Genomic DNA, 17,534 nt, shown 5'->3' with positions numbered 1-17,534 from the left:
GGCCCATCTTGCCAACACCCATTCCCTCTTTGTCTTACTGTCTGAGAGAAACACTCAAACACCAACTGCCAGCTACACCTAGTCATGTGACCCAGGATACATGCTGCAGGCGCCAAATGGTTGGGACAAAAAAAAATTCTAACTTTCTAAAAGTGGCATTTTCAGAATTGTTACTTAAAATCCAAGTTACGACTTAAGAGGGTTTAATTTTTTTTAGACACCGAACTCTAGATCGCCCCTTTCTCCCAATTGAAAGTTATCACGTATTAAATGTAATACGGTAACCGAATGTTATCCAATGTGAGAGGCAGGCCTCGCAGTAGTGGAAAACGAAGTTAAGAGCTTTTCACTAACACAACATGTAAAACTTAAAATTACATACCCACCTTTTTAAATACATTGCACCCTGCCCTGTGGGCTGTTTAGGGCCTACCCTAAATATTATATGTAATAAAAATGAAAGTTTAGGCCTTGCAAAACGTTTACTTTGCCAGGTCGAACGGTCAGTTCAAAACTGCACACACAGGCACTACTGGCAGGCTTAAGATATGTTTAAAAGGTCTACTTAAGCGGGTGGCACAATCACTGCTGCAGGGCCACTACCAGCATTTAACTTACAGGTCCTGAGTTCAGGTAGTACCATTTTACTAGGGACTTATGAGTAAATTAAATGTGCCAATTGGGTGGAAGCCAATGTTGCCATGCTTTAGAGAGGGGGCCCAAGCACCTTAGCACTGGTTTGCAGTTGTGAAGTGTGCAAGTCCTATTGTCAGCAAAAATAGGAAGATGGAAGGCAAAACATTGTGAGAACACCATGTCAAGGATGTCCGGTCCACCACTCTTCTTCGTGACTTTGTATTCCCTGCTTGCCTAAAGGCCGTCTGGGTAGCCAGGCCTTCTTACTTTAGTCCACCACTGACTGGAATACCCTGCCAAATTATTTGCAAGTTATGTGAAATCATCTGGAATTTAGGAAAGTCCTGAACCCCTTTTTATTTTCTTGATCTGACGCACCTTAGCTTATTAATTCTTACCAGCATTAAGGCCAAGACACCTTTGGCTTAGTGCACTCAGTAAATGAAATAAACATATATTAATAAATAAAATAGAATATAATATATTAAATATATATATTATTAAATATAATGATGATGACATGGAATGACATTGTATGGTTTTTGTACAGTCAATGCCACCACTAAAACCATATCATATAGCATATGTTCCTGAGCAGAGTAATAGGCCATGTGTCTTCAGACCTTTATGATGTCATGAGAAGTACATGATATACATGGGTGACCATTGATCACCATGGCGAGTGTTAAAGAAACTACACATCTCTTCTCCTGCAAACATATATCTGCCATCTACTGTTTTCAATTGGAAACTCCTAGAGCTGCTCTAATGCATGGTTTTCAAAACACACTGTGACCTTCGGGCCTCGTTGTTAATTTTTCCATCTTCTGGAACTAGCTTTTATCTCATTCGGTACACTTTGCAGCTGCCCTAAAACTGAAGGATGACCATGTTGAATATGTAGGCCGTAGTGTTTCTGAAAAAGCTGTAGTTTAAAGTTAAAGTTTGTAGATTTATGCTTATCACCCGTGAGGGCATCCAGGTGCTGTTCATGAGCCCGGGGAGATTAAGTGATTTACCCAAAATCACAGGATGTTGCGCCTATGCCGAGAATTGAACACCGGCTCCAAGCTCCCGAGTCGGCATCTCTGGACGCTGCACCACATCCTCTCCCAGTTGTCTACCTCCAAATACAGAATGATCTGCAAGAAAGTTCATGCTCGATTTAACTTTTGACTAAGTATACCCCAAGCCTTCTGGGTGGCTGTCCAGCCTTTATGGCTAGATAATTTTACAAACAAGACCAGAAAACTGGTTTTGAGGGTGGGTTAGTCACAGATATGTACGCATTGTAGAAAATAAAGCCAGAAGGTCTGAGCCTTTAAGTACAACAAGGTTCAGGAAACCTTCAGCATCTTTGTATCCCCCCCCCATTGAGGCATGCTCTTTTTGCTGGAATTTTAGAAGCAATCTAAATCCGTGCACTTAAGCCAGCATCTGCTGGAAATCCCAGCATCTTTAAAAAAGTGTGGAATTGTCATTCGTGTTCTGCCCGTAAATAGGCCCATGCATACTTCATGTGTCGATTTACTCATGGGTAAGTTTACCTTTGTGTATAATCTCCCTTCAGCTTATTACACGCATGGAAGCCCCATCCATCATTCTATGAGTCTTTGCGATAACTGTCCACAAAGAACCCAGCACGCAGTATCTGTCCAACATTTCACAATAAAGCTAGAGGAAGATTTTAGTAAAACACTAAAGAGCAAATCCCAAATACCACACATACCAAAAAACACGGCCCAGTCTACAGAAGAAGGGCAGCAAATAAGACTACAATGTAAGCAGCAGAAGGGGAGTTTCCTCAGTGAGTGACAGTAGTTGCTGGAACTTAGCTGAGGACCCTGCAGATGAGGGCTTTTCTAAAGGCTGCTCTAGAAGCAGGAGCAGAGATGCAGGACAGGACTCCAGTGGGAGCGTGACCCGATCTATGTGGAAACAGCCTTTACCATGCATTTTATAGCACACATACTTTTACAATGAATATGCATTTACAACGCATGCCAATGCCACGCATTTAAGGTAAGTTGGGAGGGGGTCTTCCCCTACAAATACATTGTTTCTAAATCTAAAAACAATGCGTGGTATTGGCATGCGTTGTAAATGCATATTCGCAGTAAAAACATGCCTGCTAAAAAATGCGTGGCAAAGGCATGCAATGTATTTACTGATCTATGCAGACTAGGGGAACACTTGTTAGCAAAATGACCCTAGTATATGGGTCCTCCATGACACATCTGGTGGAAGCAGGGAGAAAGTATGTACAGAAAAGGTGTTGGAGTACTGCTTTTGTTGTGAAGAACACACAGAGGGAACTCTTGAGCAAGGTGGCTTTGTGGCTGAGTCATTATTAGGTACCCTAGAGTAGTTCTAAGGAATATCTACGCATTGGGCTGATGTGATTTCAGTAAACGAGGGTAATTAATTGATATCGGTGTTAAAAGCATCTGGCAAAGTTGGCAGGAATAATGGAGGATATTTAGCACCATATGTACTGTTGTTTACCGTGCCTGTGGCATCACTGGTCCCACACACAGTAAGATCTGCGATGCCCTCTAGAGTGAAGTAACACGGGATGAGCCTTCAAATGCTATACAGATTGAATCTATTGGCCACCTTTTACAGAAGAGTTGAGGCAATGAGTATGCTGTTCTTGTGGTGGATAGATTGTGTAGGTCACCCGGGGCATAAGCTACAGAGAAGGACCTTGCACTCTTCATGAGCAAAGTGCTCTGAACATTGTTTTCATGGCAATTCTAAGTAACTTAAAATATGATAAAAATGCTGTTTTTGAATACCTGAATGAACGATCTGTATGTTGCACCTTCCATGCTAACCACAAGTCTCCAGCAAGTTAAAAAGTTTTATCTGGGCTATTAGCTGAAGATGTAGCAAGCTGGTTATGCAAAATTGGTGGCTTTGGATGAATTGCTAGAGATTGGGCTCAGAGAGCTAAGGAAGAAAGGAGGAGGAGAGAAGTGAAATAACAATGAGACCGACGCCAGTCTTTGGCATGTGCGAGACAGTGTAATGATAAATCCTGACATAATGTGAATGATGTATATATTCTGTGACTTGGACTAAAGGAAAGAATGCATCTTGGACAGCTGAAAGCAGGGTGAAGAGAGCATGGTGGAAATGGAGTGAGAATAAAAAAAATCATAGATCTTGATCTGCCTGAAGGTGTTGTTCATTTGCATAGCACATGACCAAAATAGCCTTTCCTCACAACTGTCCTGACAATGATGGAGGTAGACAAGTTGTTTCTGCAAATCAACAAGATGCTGGGGCTGACAAACTCATGTTTCAATTTAATAATACCGACAGAGTTAATGTGAAAGGCATTACTCCCCAATACCCTGCTGTTGCTCCACATATTTGTTGAGAAATGAGCATAGCAAAAGCTGAGGAAAGAGTGAATCCCTATAATGGGTGTAGAAATTTGAATATGCATCTGTTAGTAGGGCAAATATTGCATACTAAATTGACATGGTCATGATGGTGGTTGAGAGCATGGAGGGGATAGCTGAAAGGGGAGCCGGGCTGTGTAGCAGAGGTTGTTCGTTTGATGGAAGAGGAGTATTTCAGTTGACGTTATTGCTATCTGCACATAGTTCCAGGGAGCAGTGGAGGAGAACTATTTTAAGCATAGCAATACTTCACCACTTAATCCTATGGCTGGACATCAGGCATGAGAATTAACCATATTTGATCTATGCTGTTTTGCAATGAATGTGGGACAAACCACTGAATTTCTTTTTTTTTTTAGGTCTCGCCTAGGCAACGCTTCCGCTGTCTCTTCGAGACATGCAATATACACTATAGTGTGGATGCTTCATGGGAGCTCCGCCCACTCTCCGCCCATCTTCTTCATTGGCTTAGGTTATAAATGTTGTCTTCGATTGGTTCTATACTTATTAGTCCCTCTCCATGACAGCCATGTCAGTCATTTGTATCCTTCCATGGCTATTGGCCCCTTTACTACACAGACTACTTTCTTCCCTTCCCACCTCCTCCTCCTGCAGTCTATGACTTCTTGGGGGCCCGCCCCTCTCCCGCGCACTCCAGTCGTGCTCCTGCCCGCTCGCGCTCCCCCTTCCAAGGCAATAGGTCTCGCATAAATGCTAGTCCTATTGCATTGCAAATGCTTGTTTTGGGCCATCGATGCATCGCTTATCCTCACTGCTTGAAGATTCAGCCGGTATCTTGTATTTCCACTGAGACAGCTGGATGCTTCTAGACCTCCGGATGGACCACCTGGATCTTGGGCTTCGCAAGCGACATAGAAAGAAGACAGGCCTATTGATGCATGTGTGGATAGTGTAAATCCATGATGTACATTATAATGGTCGATTTCACAGTTTGCTGCAAGCGCAAAAATCAAAATGCTAGTTTTCCTCAAAATAACTTGGAATACAGAATCTTTAAAATATATTTACGTTTATATGTCAGATTTTTTTCATGTGCTTACTAAATACAGTTTCTAAACATATAATTAGTAGTATCGTCCGCGAATATAACGTCATATGACGATTGCAATTTTGCTCAGTCAGTTCGTAGCAAGAATATTTTGGTATTTAAATTTTGAAGGCGCTGGCGGATTGCTGGTTCATTTCCCCTTTCAAGATGGCTGCCACTTAAGCTGAGGAGAAACCTCCCAAGTGACGGTAGCCAAAAGGGGCCACGTGTTTCAGCTCCTAGGAGTAAAAACATTGTTGTCCTGTTACACAAGACTCTGCTACTCTTGAGTTTCAGGTCACTGCCGCCATGTGCTGCCAGCCATGAAGCAGGAAAAGACAGGTGAGTTCTGCCCAGCTTACACTCCTCTCGTGTTTCATCAACGGTCCCCATCACCACCACCTGCTACCACCGAGATAGATGCACATTGCACACACTGCACTAACTTGCCTTATTTCCTTGTCATATCTACGCACAGGCACACTGACAACACCTCTCTTGCGTCCCTGGTGACCTACATCTCACACCAGATGACTGCCTAGTAGTTTGCTACAGCATGTATCCTGTGTTGCAGCTCAGTGGAGGATGCCTTACATCCATTCTAATGCATGTCACTGACACTCAAACCGACAGTACCCATACTTAGGTTTTCCCCGGCGTGTGCCTGCAGTGGAAAATACACCCACCACGTTTCTTTCCTATAAGAACTAATGAATCCTCAGAGTTGGAGATTTAATTAATTTACTCAGCTAACTGACTTGAAAACAAAGAATTATAAAAGGAAAATCCATGGCTAAAATGACAATGTCGATAATAACAAGGAATCATCTGGTAACCTTCCATGCTCTTACTATTCGCACTGACTTGGGCTTTGCACCTACATACACTGAAACACAGACATTAGGACAAGCAGACACGGACGCAAGGGCATTTTAGCATGTTGTGTACCGGGGTCGTGTGCTGTGACAAATCAGTAACCAGGACACTGATGAGAGAGGCAGTCCTTTATTCTTGTTCATTATCTTTTGAAATGTGCTGTGCTGTTGCACTGTGACTGTAGGGATCAGTTAGTGGGGATTCTGTTTGATTGGGTCAACTGTATCCCGGGATCCTCACTGGCTGGTTGCTGCTTGTCGTGGGTGAAGCTTACCTGTAAATAAAGCTTCTTCGAAACGTCCTCCTGACTTTCGTCTTCTACTACAGTTCAGTAGAACTTTAACCAGGTATAATAACTATTTCATATATGTTAATTCACGTACTTACAAAAAAATTTGTTCTTTGTAACGCAACCCCTATTACTAGTCATTATGAGCATCTAGGCCCGGAATTGGACAAAACATACAGAACGCATATTTACTAGGTCCAGTTCTGCGTGTTTTTCTGGAATCCGGGCCCATTTCTACTGACATTTTCCTCCTGTTTTCAGTAGGAGCAGAATGTACTCGGAAACTCATTTAGTTTTGCGGGATGTGCTCCCACACCTCGTGGAACTTGTAATAGGAGAAGACTGCATCTTATCCCCCAACACTCATTGATGTGATCCCAAACTATGCAGTAAGGGGTGCCTAAGTACGGAACCAACTCGGAAATAGCTGACCTGGGATAGTAATGCTGTCCTGCGGAAATATTAACTATATTACTCCTGACCAGATCACTAACAAGTGTTAGATGTTCTGGTGCTTAATGAATCACCATCTAGGGGAAATGATGCTCAGATTTCTTAACTAGCTGAAATTCAACCACGTTATTGATGCCCCATTACCTGCCAAAGTACTAGTGCTCCAATACCTGAAAATTGGGACTGATGTCCTTGCACCTTACACAGGGAATTGCTCAGTCTTGAGACTGGTGAACTGATGCATAGGTCACTAATCAGTAGGGTGACCAACTCACTCTAGATCATTAGACACTGTATCCAGTCCTAAAGCTTTCACTGGCAAATCATTAATTTCATGTTTGTTCATCTAATCAGTTCAATAGAAAAAAAACACAACTACAAAATCAAGAATACATTGGGCTATCATGCAAAAGACCAGGAAAATACATCAGTGTCCGTAAAGACCCAGAAAGAGGAGGTCGCCCTATTTACCCAGGTACAGATGCTCAGATCTATGACCATGGTACTATTGCTCAGTTCTCTGACTGTGGTGCTGATTCTCAGAGCTCTGATCATGGAAATTCTGATTGCGTACCCTCACTCTTAATGCTGACAGGGGTGCAGATGTGCCAAACATAAGCATAAAACTGATGCTTGCGTTTCTGATTGTGGCTGTTGAGCTCAGTATTGATGACTGGACTGCTGCTTGAATTTTGACAAGAGAGCAATGCTTGAATCACTGAATATAGAAGAAATGCTCTCATACTTGACCTAGAATCAGATGGTCATCTAACTAAGCAGGTACCAATTTGCAAGGTGCTGAACAAACTGATGATCCCCCATATTACTGACCAGGTTATTGTGCTAACTCTTGGATAACTAACCAGGGGGCGGATTTCTTGGCTGCATACTGTTCTAGCAATTTTCTTTCACTTGAAAAGGTTATTGATGCCTGTACCCCTATACAATAAGCTTCCCATGGTGTCTTCCCTACAGGCGGCATAAAAGGGTGGGTGTCTCACGCACGCTAAGACCTTAGCTAAAGTTGGTACCCTAACTCTGCTTCTTGCACCTCATTGGCTGCCAGTTCTTTTCACCCAACAAATTGTTGCTTCTCTCCTCAACTGCTTCTCTGTTCTAATGCACTGCCTGTGTCTAGATTTCTCCTCCTCATTTAATTGCTAAATGTCCTAAATGTTGCATTGCCTGACTCTCCAGTCTCTGAGAATTTGCTATTTTTTTCTTCTCATGAACCTTCTGTGCTGCCAACTTATTTGCAGTTTTCAGGAGATTTCCCCAGGTGGATATCGGCAGGTCAAACCTTCCAATAGTTACCAGTGGAATATGCTTGATAAGTACTTGGATATGTGAATTTTGATCCTTGGGGTATCAGCATTAATCATCAGTGATAAATAACGAGTTAGTTGAGGCCTACATCTCTATTTTTATTTCTGATTAATCTCATTCTATTTATTGTTTCTTTCAGGGTCTTTATTGGCTCGCAGGCTTGCCGTTCATTCACTGATGTAAATTCCTCTAGAGTGAGCTTTTCTCTCTAAAACACCCTTTCTTCTGTCATTTTCTCCAACTCCATTTCTGTCTTCATCCTTCTAAGCGCTAGTGTGGTAATTCCTAAGGGTCCAGGGCTCACAGCGTGATCAGGTTTGTGGCTAGTAGGGAAATCTGGCATAAGAAAACTAAGAGTAGAGAACTCCCTCAAGAGGGTTTGCATCTCTTCAGCCCTAGTACTGGCCACAATGAGGGCGTCTTACTGTCTCATCAGCTCAGTCACTAACTTTTTTTCTGCAGCCTTGAACATTTGACCTGCCTGGCTCAAACCATGGTGGTCTCAAGCCATCTGTGGCCAGAGTATCCCCCACATCTTTCTCAAGGTGCTCTCTTCCTGTCATCTTACTAGGCACATAGCACTAAACTTACAGAGCATCAATGTTTGTAGCAGCTTCTGCTCAACGTTTTACATTATGCGTTTCTGTAAGGTTTCACTTTAGCATTTGCTTTTAAAAGACCTTTTCTGAGCTTCCCAAAAGCATATAGTGGGCTTTACAACCTGCCAATTGCTTACCGTTTATTAACTTTGTCACCTACATTTGCTTGCTGCTTGCTTCTTGCTTCATTCCGTGTCTTCCTCTTCTTGTTCTCTGACTTCAAAACTTAACCTCTTTCCCATCCCCTTAATTGGCTAATTTGTATCCTACGGCTACTCGCTTTTAGCACAAAATATTAAATTGAAAAATAGCACCGGTTGTTCAGCCTGGAACACATAAATCAGTGCCTCAATAGCAGTCAATAAGATGCAATATTAGGTTTACAGTAAAGGCTATGTCGGTATTTTGTACATAATTGTATCATTCCCAAGAGAAGGCCAAAGTTAGAACAGATTGACAGCAGCTATAAACGTTAATAAATAAGGGAGAGGGAGAGTGCATGCATTAAGCATTAAGCAACCAAAACCCCGTCCTATTTTATTGCAGTGAAGCAAAACGTTTGCTTGCACATTACATGGCATTTTGCAAACAGCTAGTTCTCGATTGGAGACACACTGTTTCGCTTCCCTGCATCCCGGTAGAACTGCTACTAGCCCCCAGCTGCAGAGAATATACTGTATGGCTAAATACGGATTAGGCCCCAAAGGCGAGACTGATTGCATTGCAAATGCTTGTTTACATTTCTGAACACAGTTGGGTCGGAGATCGAAATAACTGCTCTGCAGAGCAGAAGAGAGAAGAAAAATGAATTTGGAATTACATTGACTTTGGTGACACCTTGCTTAACTTCTTTGGCATTGCAGGTATCTGCAGTCATAGGAAAAGGCTTGTTTAGTATCACCTGACTTCGTGAAGAGACATGTCGATGCATTAATTGGTAGTTTAAACCTTTCATGTAACATCAACAGACGTTGTGTGCAGAGCAGGGTACACTGACCCGAGTGCAGCAACAGGCGCAGAGGGTGTTGAATGGATCTACTGTTTCCTTAGCAACGCATGCTTTGCTTTGTGGTGTGGAATAGCAGTGGGTGATGGAACCTACACATGAACTATGTTACTATTGAGTTTTTATCCTTCTTGCCCGTCCTTGCTGCCATGGTACAGATTCAGGTATGACTTTGGAAGCCAACATTAAGCTTCAATGATGATATGATATTGCCTGGAATGGATCTGGAAAATTCTATTGAGTGGCTAAATTTCTGAAGATCTGACGCCTCTTTACAAGTCTTTCTAAGCAGTGGATATGATTCTGATCTTTGTTGCCAAGAATGGCAAAATGTGGACCTACATTCATCCTAATATCACCAGCAGAGTTTATCTCTGTATTTTACAAAAGCCGCTGAAACCATGCCATATCATCTCTAGTGCCATGATCCATCTCAAACACCCTGATGTGAGGATTGGTTCCCACTGCCAATGATGCAAATGCTGAGGATGAGGGTCAGCTGGACCACCTGAATATGTTTCAGAGTTTGATATTCGATAGAAGGTCTAACAGCAAAATTGTTTCCACACTATGAATTTACCTGGAGGTTAGTCTAGTGCATAATACTATTGAAGATATACTGCTACCCAGAATTACCCTATTTGCAAGCCACACTAGTCCATGCACTCTTTCATCTGGACTCTAGTAACTTACTCTACTTATGTGTGCTTGAGGTGGCTGTGGATGTAGGGGTGTTAATTCTGTACCCCTGATGTTAACAATACCACAGTCCTCTTAACTCGAGGGGTACAATAATGCCGGGAATTCTAGTGTTAACCCTGAGAATCACTTCAGTACTGAGGAACTACTGGGAAATCAATAGTTCTGGCTCCGATCCCCTGTGTAATTCCTCATTCTCCCCTGGAAATATCAGGTGCTTTGAGCATCCAAAATCACCAGGTAAAACATGAGAAGTTTTCACAAAATTTGGGCACCTCATATTTCTCCATGGCGCCAGTAACATCGGCATAGATACTGACCCTTGGCTTTCAGAAGTTATGAGCTTCTCTTGTTGAGGGCTTAAATGAACTATATATAAACTTGTCAAAATACCGCTTGCGTTTCATGTAGTGTGAAAAAATAGATGCATGAGCCCAGTGGGTTATATCTTTTCTGGTCATTCCACTATTGCTCTATTTATTGCACAAGTCTTAAAGCTGTTTTATATGCATTGCACTTTATCGGCTTAGTCTTTCCCTTTTAAACAAAGTACATAAAATAGGAAAGCAAATGCCCATTTTAATTTGGAGCCAGAAAACACATACAGAATGATTGGGTAGGAGGTTTGGCCTGCTAGAAAGAAGTCAGAGTTGAATAACTTTGCGAGTGTTACCTTGGTCATGTGTCTATTAACGAAATAAAATTGCCCTGTTTGTATTTTAATGCCTATTTCTAACTATTGTCTTACTTGAATTTATAGTGAATTAATTGGTTACCTCTTTATATGTAGGCTTTTATCTTTGAATTAATGTGCTACAAAGTCGTTCCTCAACACATGTTTGTTGAAATTAAGCTTTCATTATTGCCTACTTTTTCCTAGTAGCCTGTATCCTGGAAGTCTTTGGCGCTGACTGTTGCTCTTGGAGGGGCTTTGATGGCTGGCATGAAATACATGAAAAAGGAAAAAGAGGAAAGTATGTACAAATATCTTACTGTTACAAATGTCTGACTTTCTAAAATTCACTCGCATTGTTTTTTTTAAAATTCCTGTGGAATTGCAATTTTGGGAACAAATTATTTTCATTCAAACGTGTCACAAATGGCCCAAAAATATATGGATGAAACCCGCGGTTCCATGGTGTATGACACCACAGAACCGCGGGTTGACGAGAGCGGAAGCAATGACTGCATGACTTAATATGAAAGTTTCATCCTACCTCTCAACCCGGAGGCTCATGGAGCATTGACTCCTTATGTTTCTAGCTTATACTCAGAAATACTGATAGAGCTTTAGAAAAACTATACCCATACCACATGGGTATTGTATTTTAATATCACTTGTACATATTTTTCTTCGTATATTGATAGCAACATAGTGAGTGATCAAGGGATCATACCCTGTCCTGACGAAGAAGCATTTCCAGCTTCGGAACATGTTGACACCCAAAGGAGAATCCCTGACCCTTTTTCACTCACAACAGACACACCTCACATAGCACTTACAATATCAAAGTTCTCCAGCGTAGTCGCCAGTCGCAGCACGCCCGTCCCGCAGCGGGGCGGGAAGACCCCGATGATGAAGCATGACACCAAGGGTCCTTTTGGTGTGTGAGGGGTATTTTAACAAACGTTGTGTATGCCTTACATTTCTAGACATACAGTACACCTCTTTGAGGTGGATCTTTTTGTTTGCTAATACCTGTTATGATAAATAACCATGTTAATTTCCGTGCTCTTATGTAGTACGGCTGTGAAACAAGACTGTGGGTATGCAGACTCATAAAGCCAGGGACACAACTTTTCCTCGGTGGCAGAGGCCCTGAACTACAGTACTGTCTCTGCCACACTAAAACAAGGTGGGGGAGTCCCAGATGTAAAGTGGCTGTATGCCATGGAATGGTGGATCCAATAATTAATTTGAGCCGGTCGTTGCCGGGGTTGGGGGAAGGTAGGGTCACCAGAACTGGGAACCAGAGCAAGATCAAGAAAAACATACAAAGCGGAAAGAGGGAGGAAGACAAAGGAGGAAACTCGTCATAAAGGGAGAAAGCAAAGACCTGAACTTGTGAGCTAAAGGCACAGGGAATGTATGGTGGATTAAAGAGGCCTGAGGACCACCAGCCTTAGTATTCAGCGTGCAATGTTTAATTGCAATGGCTTTTGAGCAGATCTTGTTCAGCAAGCAGCACTCTGCGTGATGATACTGCTGAGCTTGTGTAAATTATGCTAGAGGCTGAACTACAATGCCCAGCATGCAACTTGCCCTTGGCTTAAAAGCCAGGAGTAGAGACAGTGTCACGTGCCTAGAGATCAGACGGCTGATATGGTGATGAAGGGACGTCACGAGTTCAGCAGAAGCAAGACATTCTCTCTGGCTATCCCGCCCCAGCCCCCTTTGAGAGCTATACAGGGAATAGATTGGAAGGAATAAATAAAGAAATGGGTGGGTTCCGTCGTTTGGGGCCTGCACCCTTTTATTTCCCCACCCCTTGACCACATTCACAGATGCAGTATCACTGTGAAAATAAGAAAATAAGAAACAACGAGAATGAAGATGTTATGAATGACTTTAGGGGCAGGCTTTCCTCATCGCTAAGGATAGTTGACCTTAGCACAATATAACGTAGCAGAATCATTTCTTTATTTATTCCTTCCAATCTTCTTGTCTTTTCACACGAGCACCAATCTTTGCACTTTTCCACACACTGCCTGGCAGTAACCCCCTCTCTCCACATTTCAAGTGAGAGTTCTTGTTCTGAAGTAAATATGAATAAATTGCCATTAAGTTGACTTATTGTGCTTTTTGGTAGAACCATATCAGTGAGTACTGGTTTAATTGTGTATGTATTTGGCTTGTCTTTTCTCTCCCCTTTTTCTTGCAGGACTTAATCGCACATGAATTTTTAATGCTTTTTTCATTTATTGTTACAATTAATTTTTGTCTAAGACTATTTTGTCTCCTGTACTGATTGATGCCCAGTCCTTTCGACTTGTTCTGGGTCACCCCATTTATATTAATGGTACTGTACTTACTGAGGCACCCATAGACGTGTACACTGTCCTGTTTTGAAAGCCTTTCTAATGAAAGTAGACAGCACTAAAATGGTAGCTGGAGTAGTAGCCCCTTTCAACAAATACACACCGTAGACAGGAATTAAATGATGCTTAGTTGCCAAGTCTAATCTTGTATGTAAGATCAAAGTAAAGTTATTAGCATTCCTTCTTAGAGGTACTTTTTATTATCAGGTTTCAGGTTTCCAAGCCATGACACTGACCGTTTTGAATACAAGCTGCAGAATACTGCTGTGTGTGTTGCTTTGCAACCATTTACCCATTTCTCTTCCACTCCTCCCTGATCTTCCGTTGCCTATTGCGTCCCCACTAGTTCTCCAGTGCACTGACAACCCCTCCTCATTCCTGTGTAGCTTTTAGTATCCACACCTCACCCACTATGCGTGTTGCTTTCCTACTCCACTTACACTGTTGTTCTCCCACTCCTCACCACGATTGGATTGTTTTTATCCTCTTCTACCAGTTCCTCCATTGATCTGCCATAGCTCCCTGCTCTTCCATTGTTAACTTTCTATTTCTTTTTTGTTATCTTTCTTCCCAATAATGACACATATATATATATATATATATATATATATATATATATATATATATATGCACACAGCTATTTTTTGCAGTGATCCAGCAGTTGCACACTGCTACTCGCTCCTTCATTGTTGCACTACTACACTTACAATTGAGTAATTAAATATACAGTTTCAAAATTACCATCTTAGAACAGTAAAGTAAACTTACCAAAAAGCCAAAATATCTGCTGGTAAATTATGACAAGTGCACATGCATTGTGACATTACAATGCATACATGTGCAATGGCGGCTGTCTTGAAATACTATTTCTTTCATGAAACCTGTTTCCAAATTGCCGTCCATGCGCATGCGTGTGTAATGACGCACTGATGACTACCTTGAAATTGATTCTTCTCATTAAGACGAAACATTCCAAGACTACCACCGGTGCATCCACATGCGACAATTCACATTTTTGTTATGTATGTTTTTTCTCTGTTTTATAAAACACTATTTCGGAAAGCCAATAGTTCAACCCTTGCATTTTAAATGCAAGCCATGTTGACTTGTCTTGCCATTACTTGTTTCTAACGCTTTTAGGGGTACTCTGCTGTTTTGTTGTGGCTGATCTCGAATTACTATTTATTGACTGATTAGGCACAGATCTTTGTCTGGCACAAATCTTTGTCAGGGCTACTAGCGGATACTAATTTATGAGCGATTGTGAGGCTCTTATATTGAATCTGAGAGGCCTCTACAAGCCAGTGCAACTTACAAAGAGTGGGAGAGATATGAGCTGTCCTTGATGTTTTCGGTGGCTGCCCTGACACTTACATTCTGTAAGATTTGCAGTTTACCTACATTGCTCTTAGGTGTGCCAGCCAGAAGAGCATTCCCAATCGAGTTTAGCCCCAGTAACAGAGCTAGCATGTGTAGGCCCATCCAACTCAGACAACAGGCGGCGGGACTCTTGCAAGCGAGGAAGATAAGTTATTGACCTAGCTGTTGAAAATTATCCAAGTACTACATATAGTGCCCATAGTTTTTCGATTTTCATTGTCTGCACTCTGAGTTTCCAAACATAGGTCAAGCAAAAGAGAAACCATTCTTAACAGTATTCTGTTCTTTATTAACAGTTATTTGGTCTTGGCCTTGCTGAGGCTAAGCTATCAATCATGCATTTAATCAATCATGCATTTATAAAGCGCGCTACATACCCTTGAGGGTCTCAAGGCGCTGGGGGGCCTGGGTGGGTGGGGGGGCTGCTACTGATCGAAGAGCCAGGTCTTGAGAAGTCTTCTGAAGGCCAGCAGGTCCTGGGTCTGTCGTAGGCTGGCAGGGAGATCGTTCCAGGTCTTGGCGGCGAGGTAGGAGAAGGATCTGCCGCCGGCGGTGGTTTTCCGGAGACGGGGAACTGTGGCGAGGGTGGCAGAGCGGAGGTTGCGGGTGTGGGCATGGAAGCTGAGTCGTTGTTGAGGTATGATGGTTTGGTGTTGTGTAGCGCTTTGTGTGCGTGGATGAGGAGTTTGAAGGTGATCCTTTTGTTGACTGGGAGCCAGTGCAGGCCTCTCAGGTGGGGTGCGATGTGGCTGCGCCGGGGGACGTCGAGGATCAGTCGTGCTGAGGCGTTCTGGATTCGTTGTAGTTGTCTCAGGAGCATGGCTGTTGTTCCTGAGTAGAGGGCGCTTCTGTAGTCGAGTCTGTTGGTGATGAGGGCCTGGGTGACTGTTTTTCTCGTGTCGGGAGGGATCCACTTGAAAATCCTGCGGAGCATTCGGAGGGTGTTGAAGCAGGAGGCGGAGACGGGGTTGACTTGCTTGATCATGGAGATGGAGGAGTCGAAGATGAAACCCAGGTTGCGTGCGTGGTCGGTGGGTTCCGGGGGTGTGCCTAGCGATGTGGGCTACCAGGAGTCGTCCCAGGCTGATGGTGTGGGTCCGAGGATGAGGACCTCCGTTTTGTCTGAATTCAGCTTCAGTCTGCTGTCCTTCATCCAGTCGGCGACAGCCTTCATTCCTCTGTGGAGTTTGGCTTTGGCGGTGTTGGGGTCTTCGGTGAGGGATATGATCAGCTGGGTGTCGTCGGCGATGATGTTGAGGCTGTGTTGTCGCGCGAGGTGGGCGAGTGGAGCCATGTAGATGTTGAACAGCGTCAGGCTGAGGGAGGATCCCTGTGGGACGCCGCAGATGATCTCGATGGTTCTTGAGCGGAAGGGAGGGAGGCGGATGCTCTGGGTTCTGCCGGAGAGGAAGGATGTGGTCCAGGCCAGGGCCTTCTCTTGAATTCCGGCGTCATGGAGGCGTGCTGATAGGGTGCAGTGGCAGACCGTGTCAAAGGCAGCTGATAGGTCCAGGAGGATGAGGGCGGCTGTTTCTCCTTTGTCCATCAGGATCCTGATGTTGTCGGTGGCGGCGATGAGGGCGGTCTCGGTTCTGTGGTTGCTGCGGAAGCCAGATTGGGATGGGTCCAGGACATTATTGTCTTCAAGGTAATGGGTCAGCTGTTTGTCGACAATCTTCTCTGTCACTTTTGCCGGGAACGGGAGCAGGGAGATGGGCCGGAAGTTCTTGGGGTCCGCCTTGGGTTTCTTCAGAAGGGCGTTGATCTCGGGGGGCTTCCAGCTTACCGGGAAGGTTGCTGTCTCGAAGGAGCTGTTGATTGTTTTCCGGAGGTGGGGTGCGATGGTTGTCCTGGCTTTGTTGAAGACTTGGTGAGGGCAGGGGTCGGATGGGGATCCAGAGTGGATTGAGTTCATGGTTTTGATGGTGTCTTCGTCGCTGACGTGGACCAGGCGGTCAGGCGGCATGTGCGGGTGGAGATCGCAAGGGTGGTGGAATCGGTGGTGGGTGTGGGGGTGTCTGAGTTGAAGCTGTCGGCGATCTTGCGATGGAAGAAAGTGGCTAGGGAGTCGCACAGGTCTTGTGATGGTGGGATGTCGTTGGTGTTGGAGCTAGGGTTGGAGAGTTCTTTCACGATGCTGAAGAGCTCTTTGGTGTTGTGTGCGTTGTTGTCTAACCGGTCCCCTTGGCGGTCCTGATGAGTTGGTGGTGTCTGGGGGTGGCGCTTTTGTGGGCTGTGTGGCTGTCTGGTGTTCGGTCGTGGAGCCATTTCTTCTCCAGCTTCCTACAGGTGCGCTTGGAGGTCCGGAGGTCTTCGATGAACCAAGCTGCTTTCATGTTGGTGTGGTTAGTAGTGGAGGTCTTGAGAGGGGCAAGGGTGTTAGCGCAGTTGTTGATCCTTTGTTTGAGGTTGGTCGCGGCGGTGTCTGGGTCGGTGGGGTCGGCGGGTGGTCTCAGGGTGAGGGTGGTAGTCAGTTGGGCCTTGGTGACCTTGCCCCAGCAGCAGCGTGGTAGATGTTGGGTGCGGTGGTGTGTGGTGGGTTTCCTGAAGGTGAAGTGGATGCATCTGTGGTCGGTCCAGTGGGGTTCGGTGGTGTGGTTAAAGGAGATGTGGGGGCCTGTGGAGAAGATGGGATCCAGTGTGTGTCCAGCAGCGTGGGTGGGTGTCGTTACGAGTTGTTTGAGGCAGAGGTTGTCGATCAGGGCGGTGGAGTTGGCGTCGTTGTTGTTCTCGAGGAGAAAGTTCAGGTCCCCGAGGAGGATGTAGTCTGTGG

General features: G+C 44.1%; 1 protein-coding gene across 1 annotated transcript in view; it reads left to right on the top strand.

Moving 5' to 3' along the window:
- Positions 1 to 17,534, top strand: part of SCO1 (synthesis of cytochrome C oxidase 1) — a 130,713-nt gene that overhangs the window by 19,439 nt on the left and 93,740 nt on the right. The window contains exon 3 of the mRNA XM_086930560.1: positions 11,226 to 11,316. Within this exon, the coding sequence (XP_086786686.1) occupies positions 11,226 to 11,316 (91 nt within the window). The remainder of the gene's footprint in view (positions 1 to 11,225; positions 11,317 to 17,534) is intronic.

This window comes from Lissotriton vulgaris, chromosome 7 (genome assembly GCF_964263255.1).
Source record: "Lissotriton vulgaris chromosome 7, aLisVul1.2, whole genome shotgun sequence".
NCBI lineage: Eukaryota > Metazoa > Chordata > Amphibia > Caudata > Salamandridae > Lissotriton > Lissotriton vulgaris.
The sequence above is the reverse complement of the archived record's forward strand: the minus strand, read 5'-3'. Positions and strand labels throughout refer to the sequence as shown.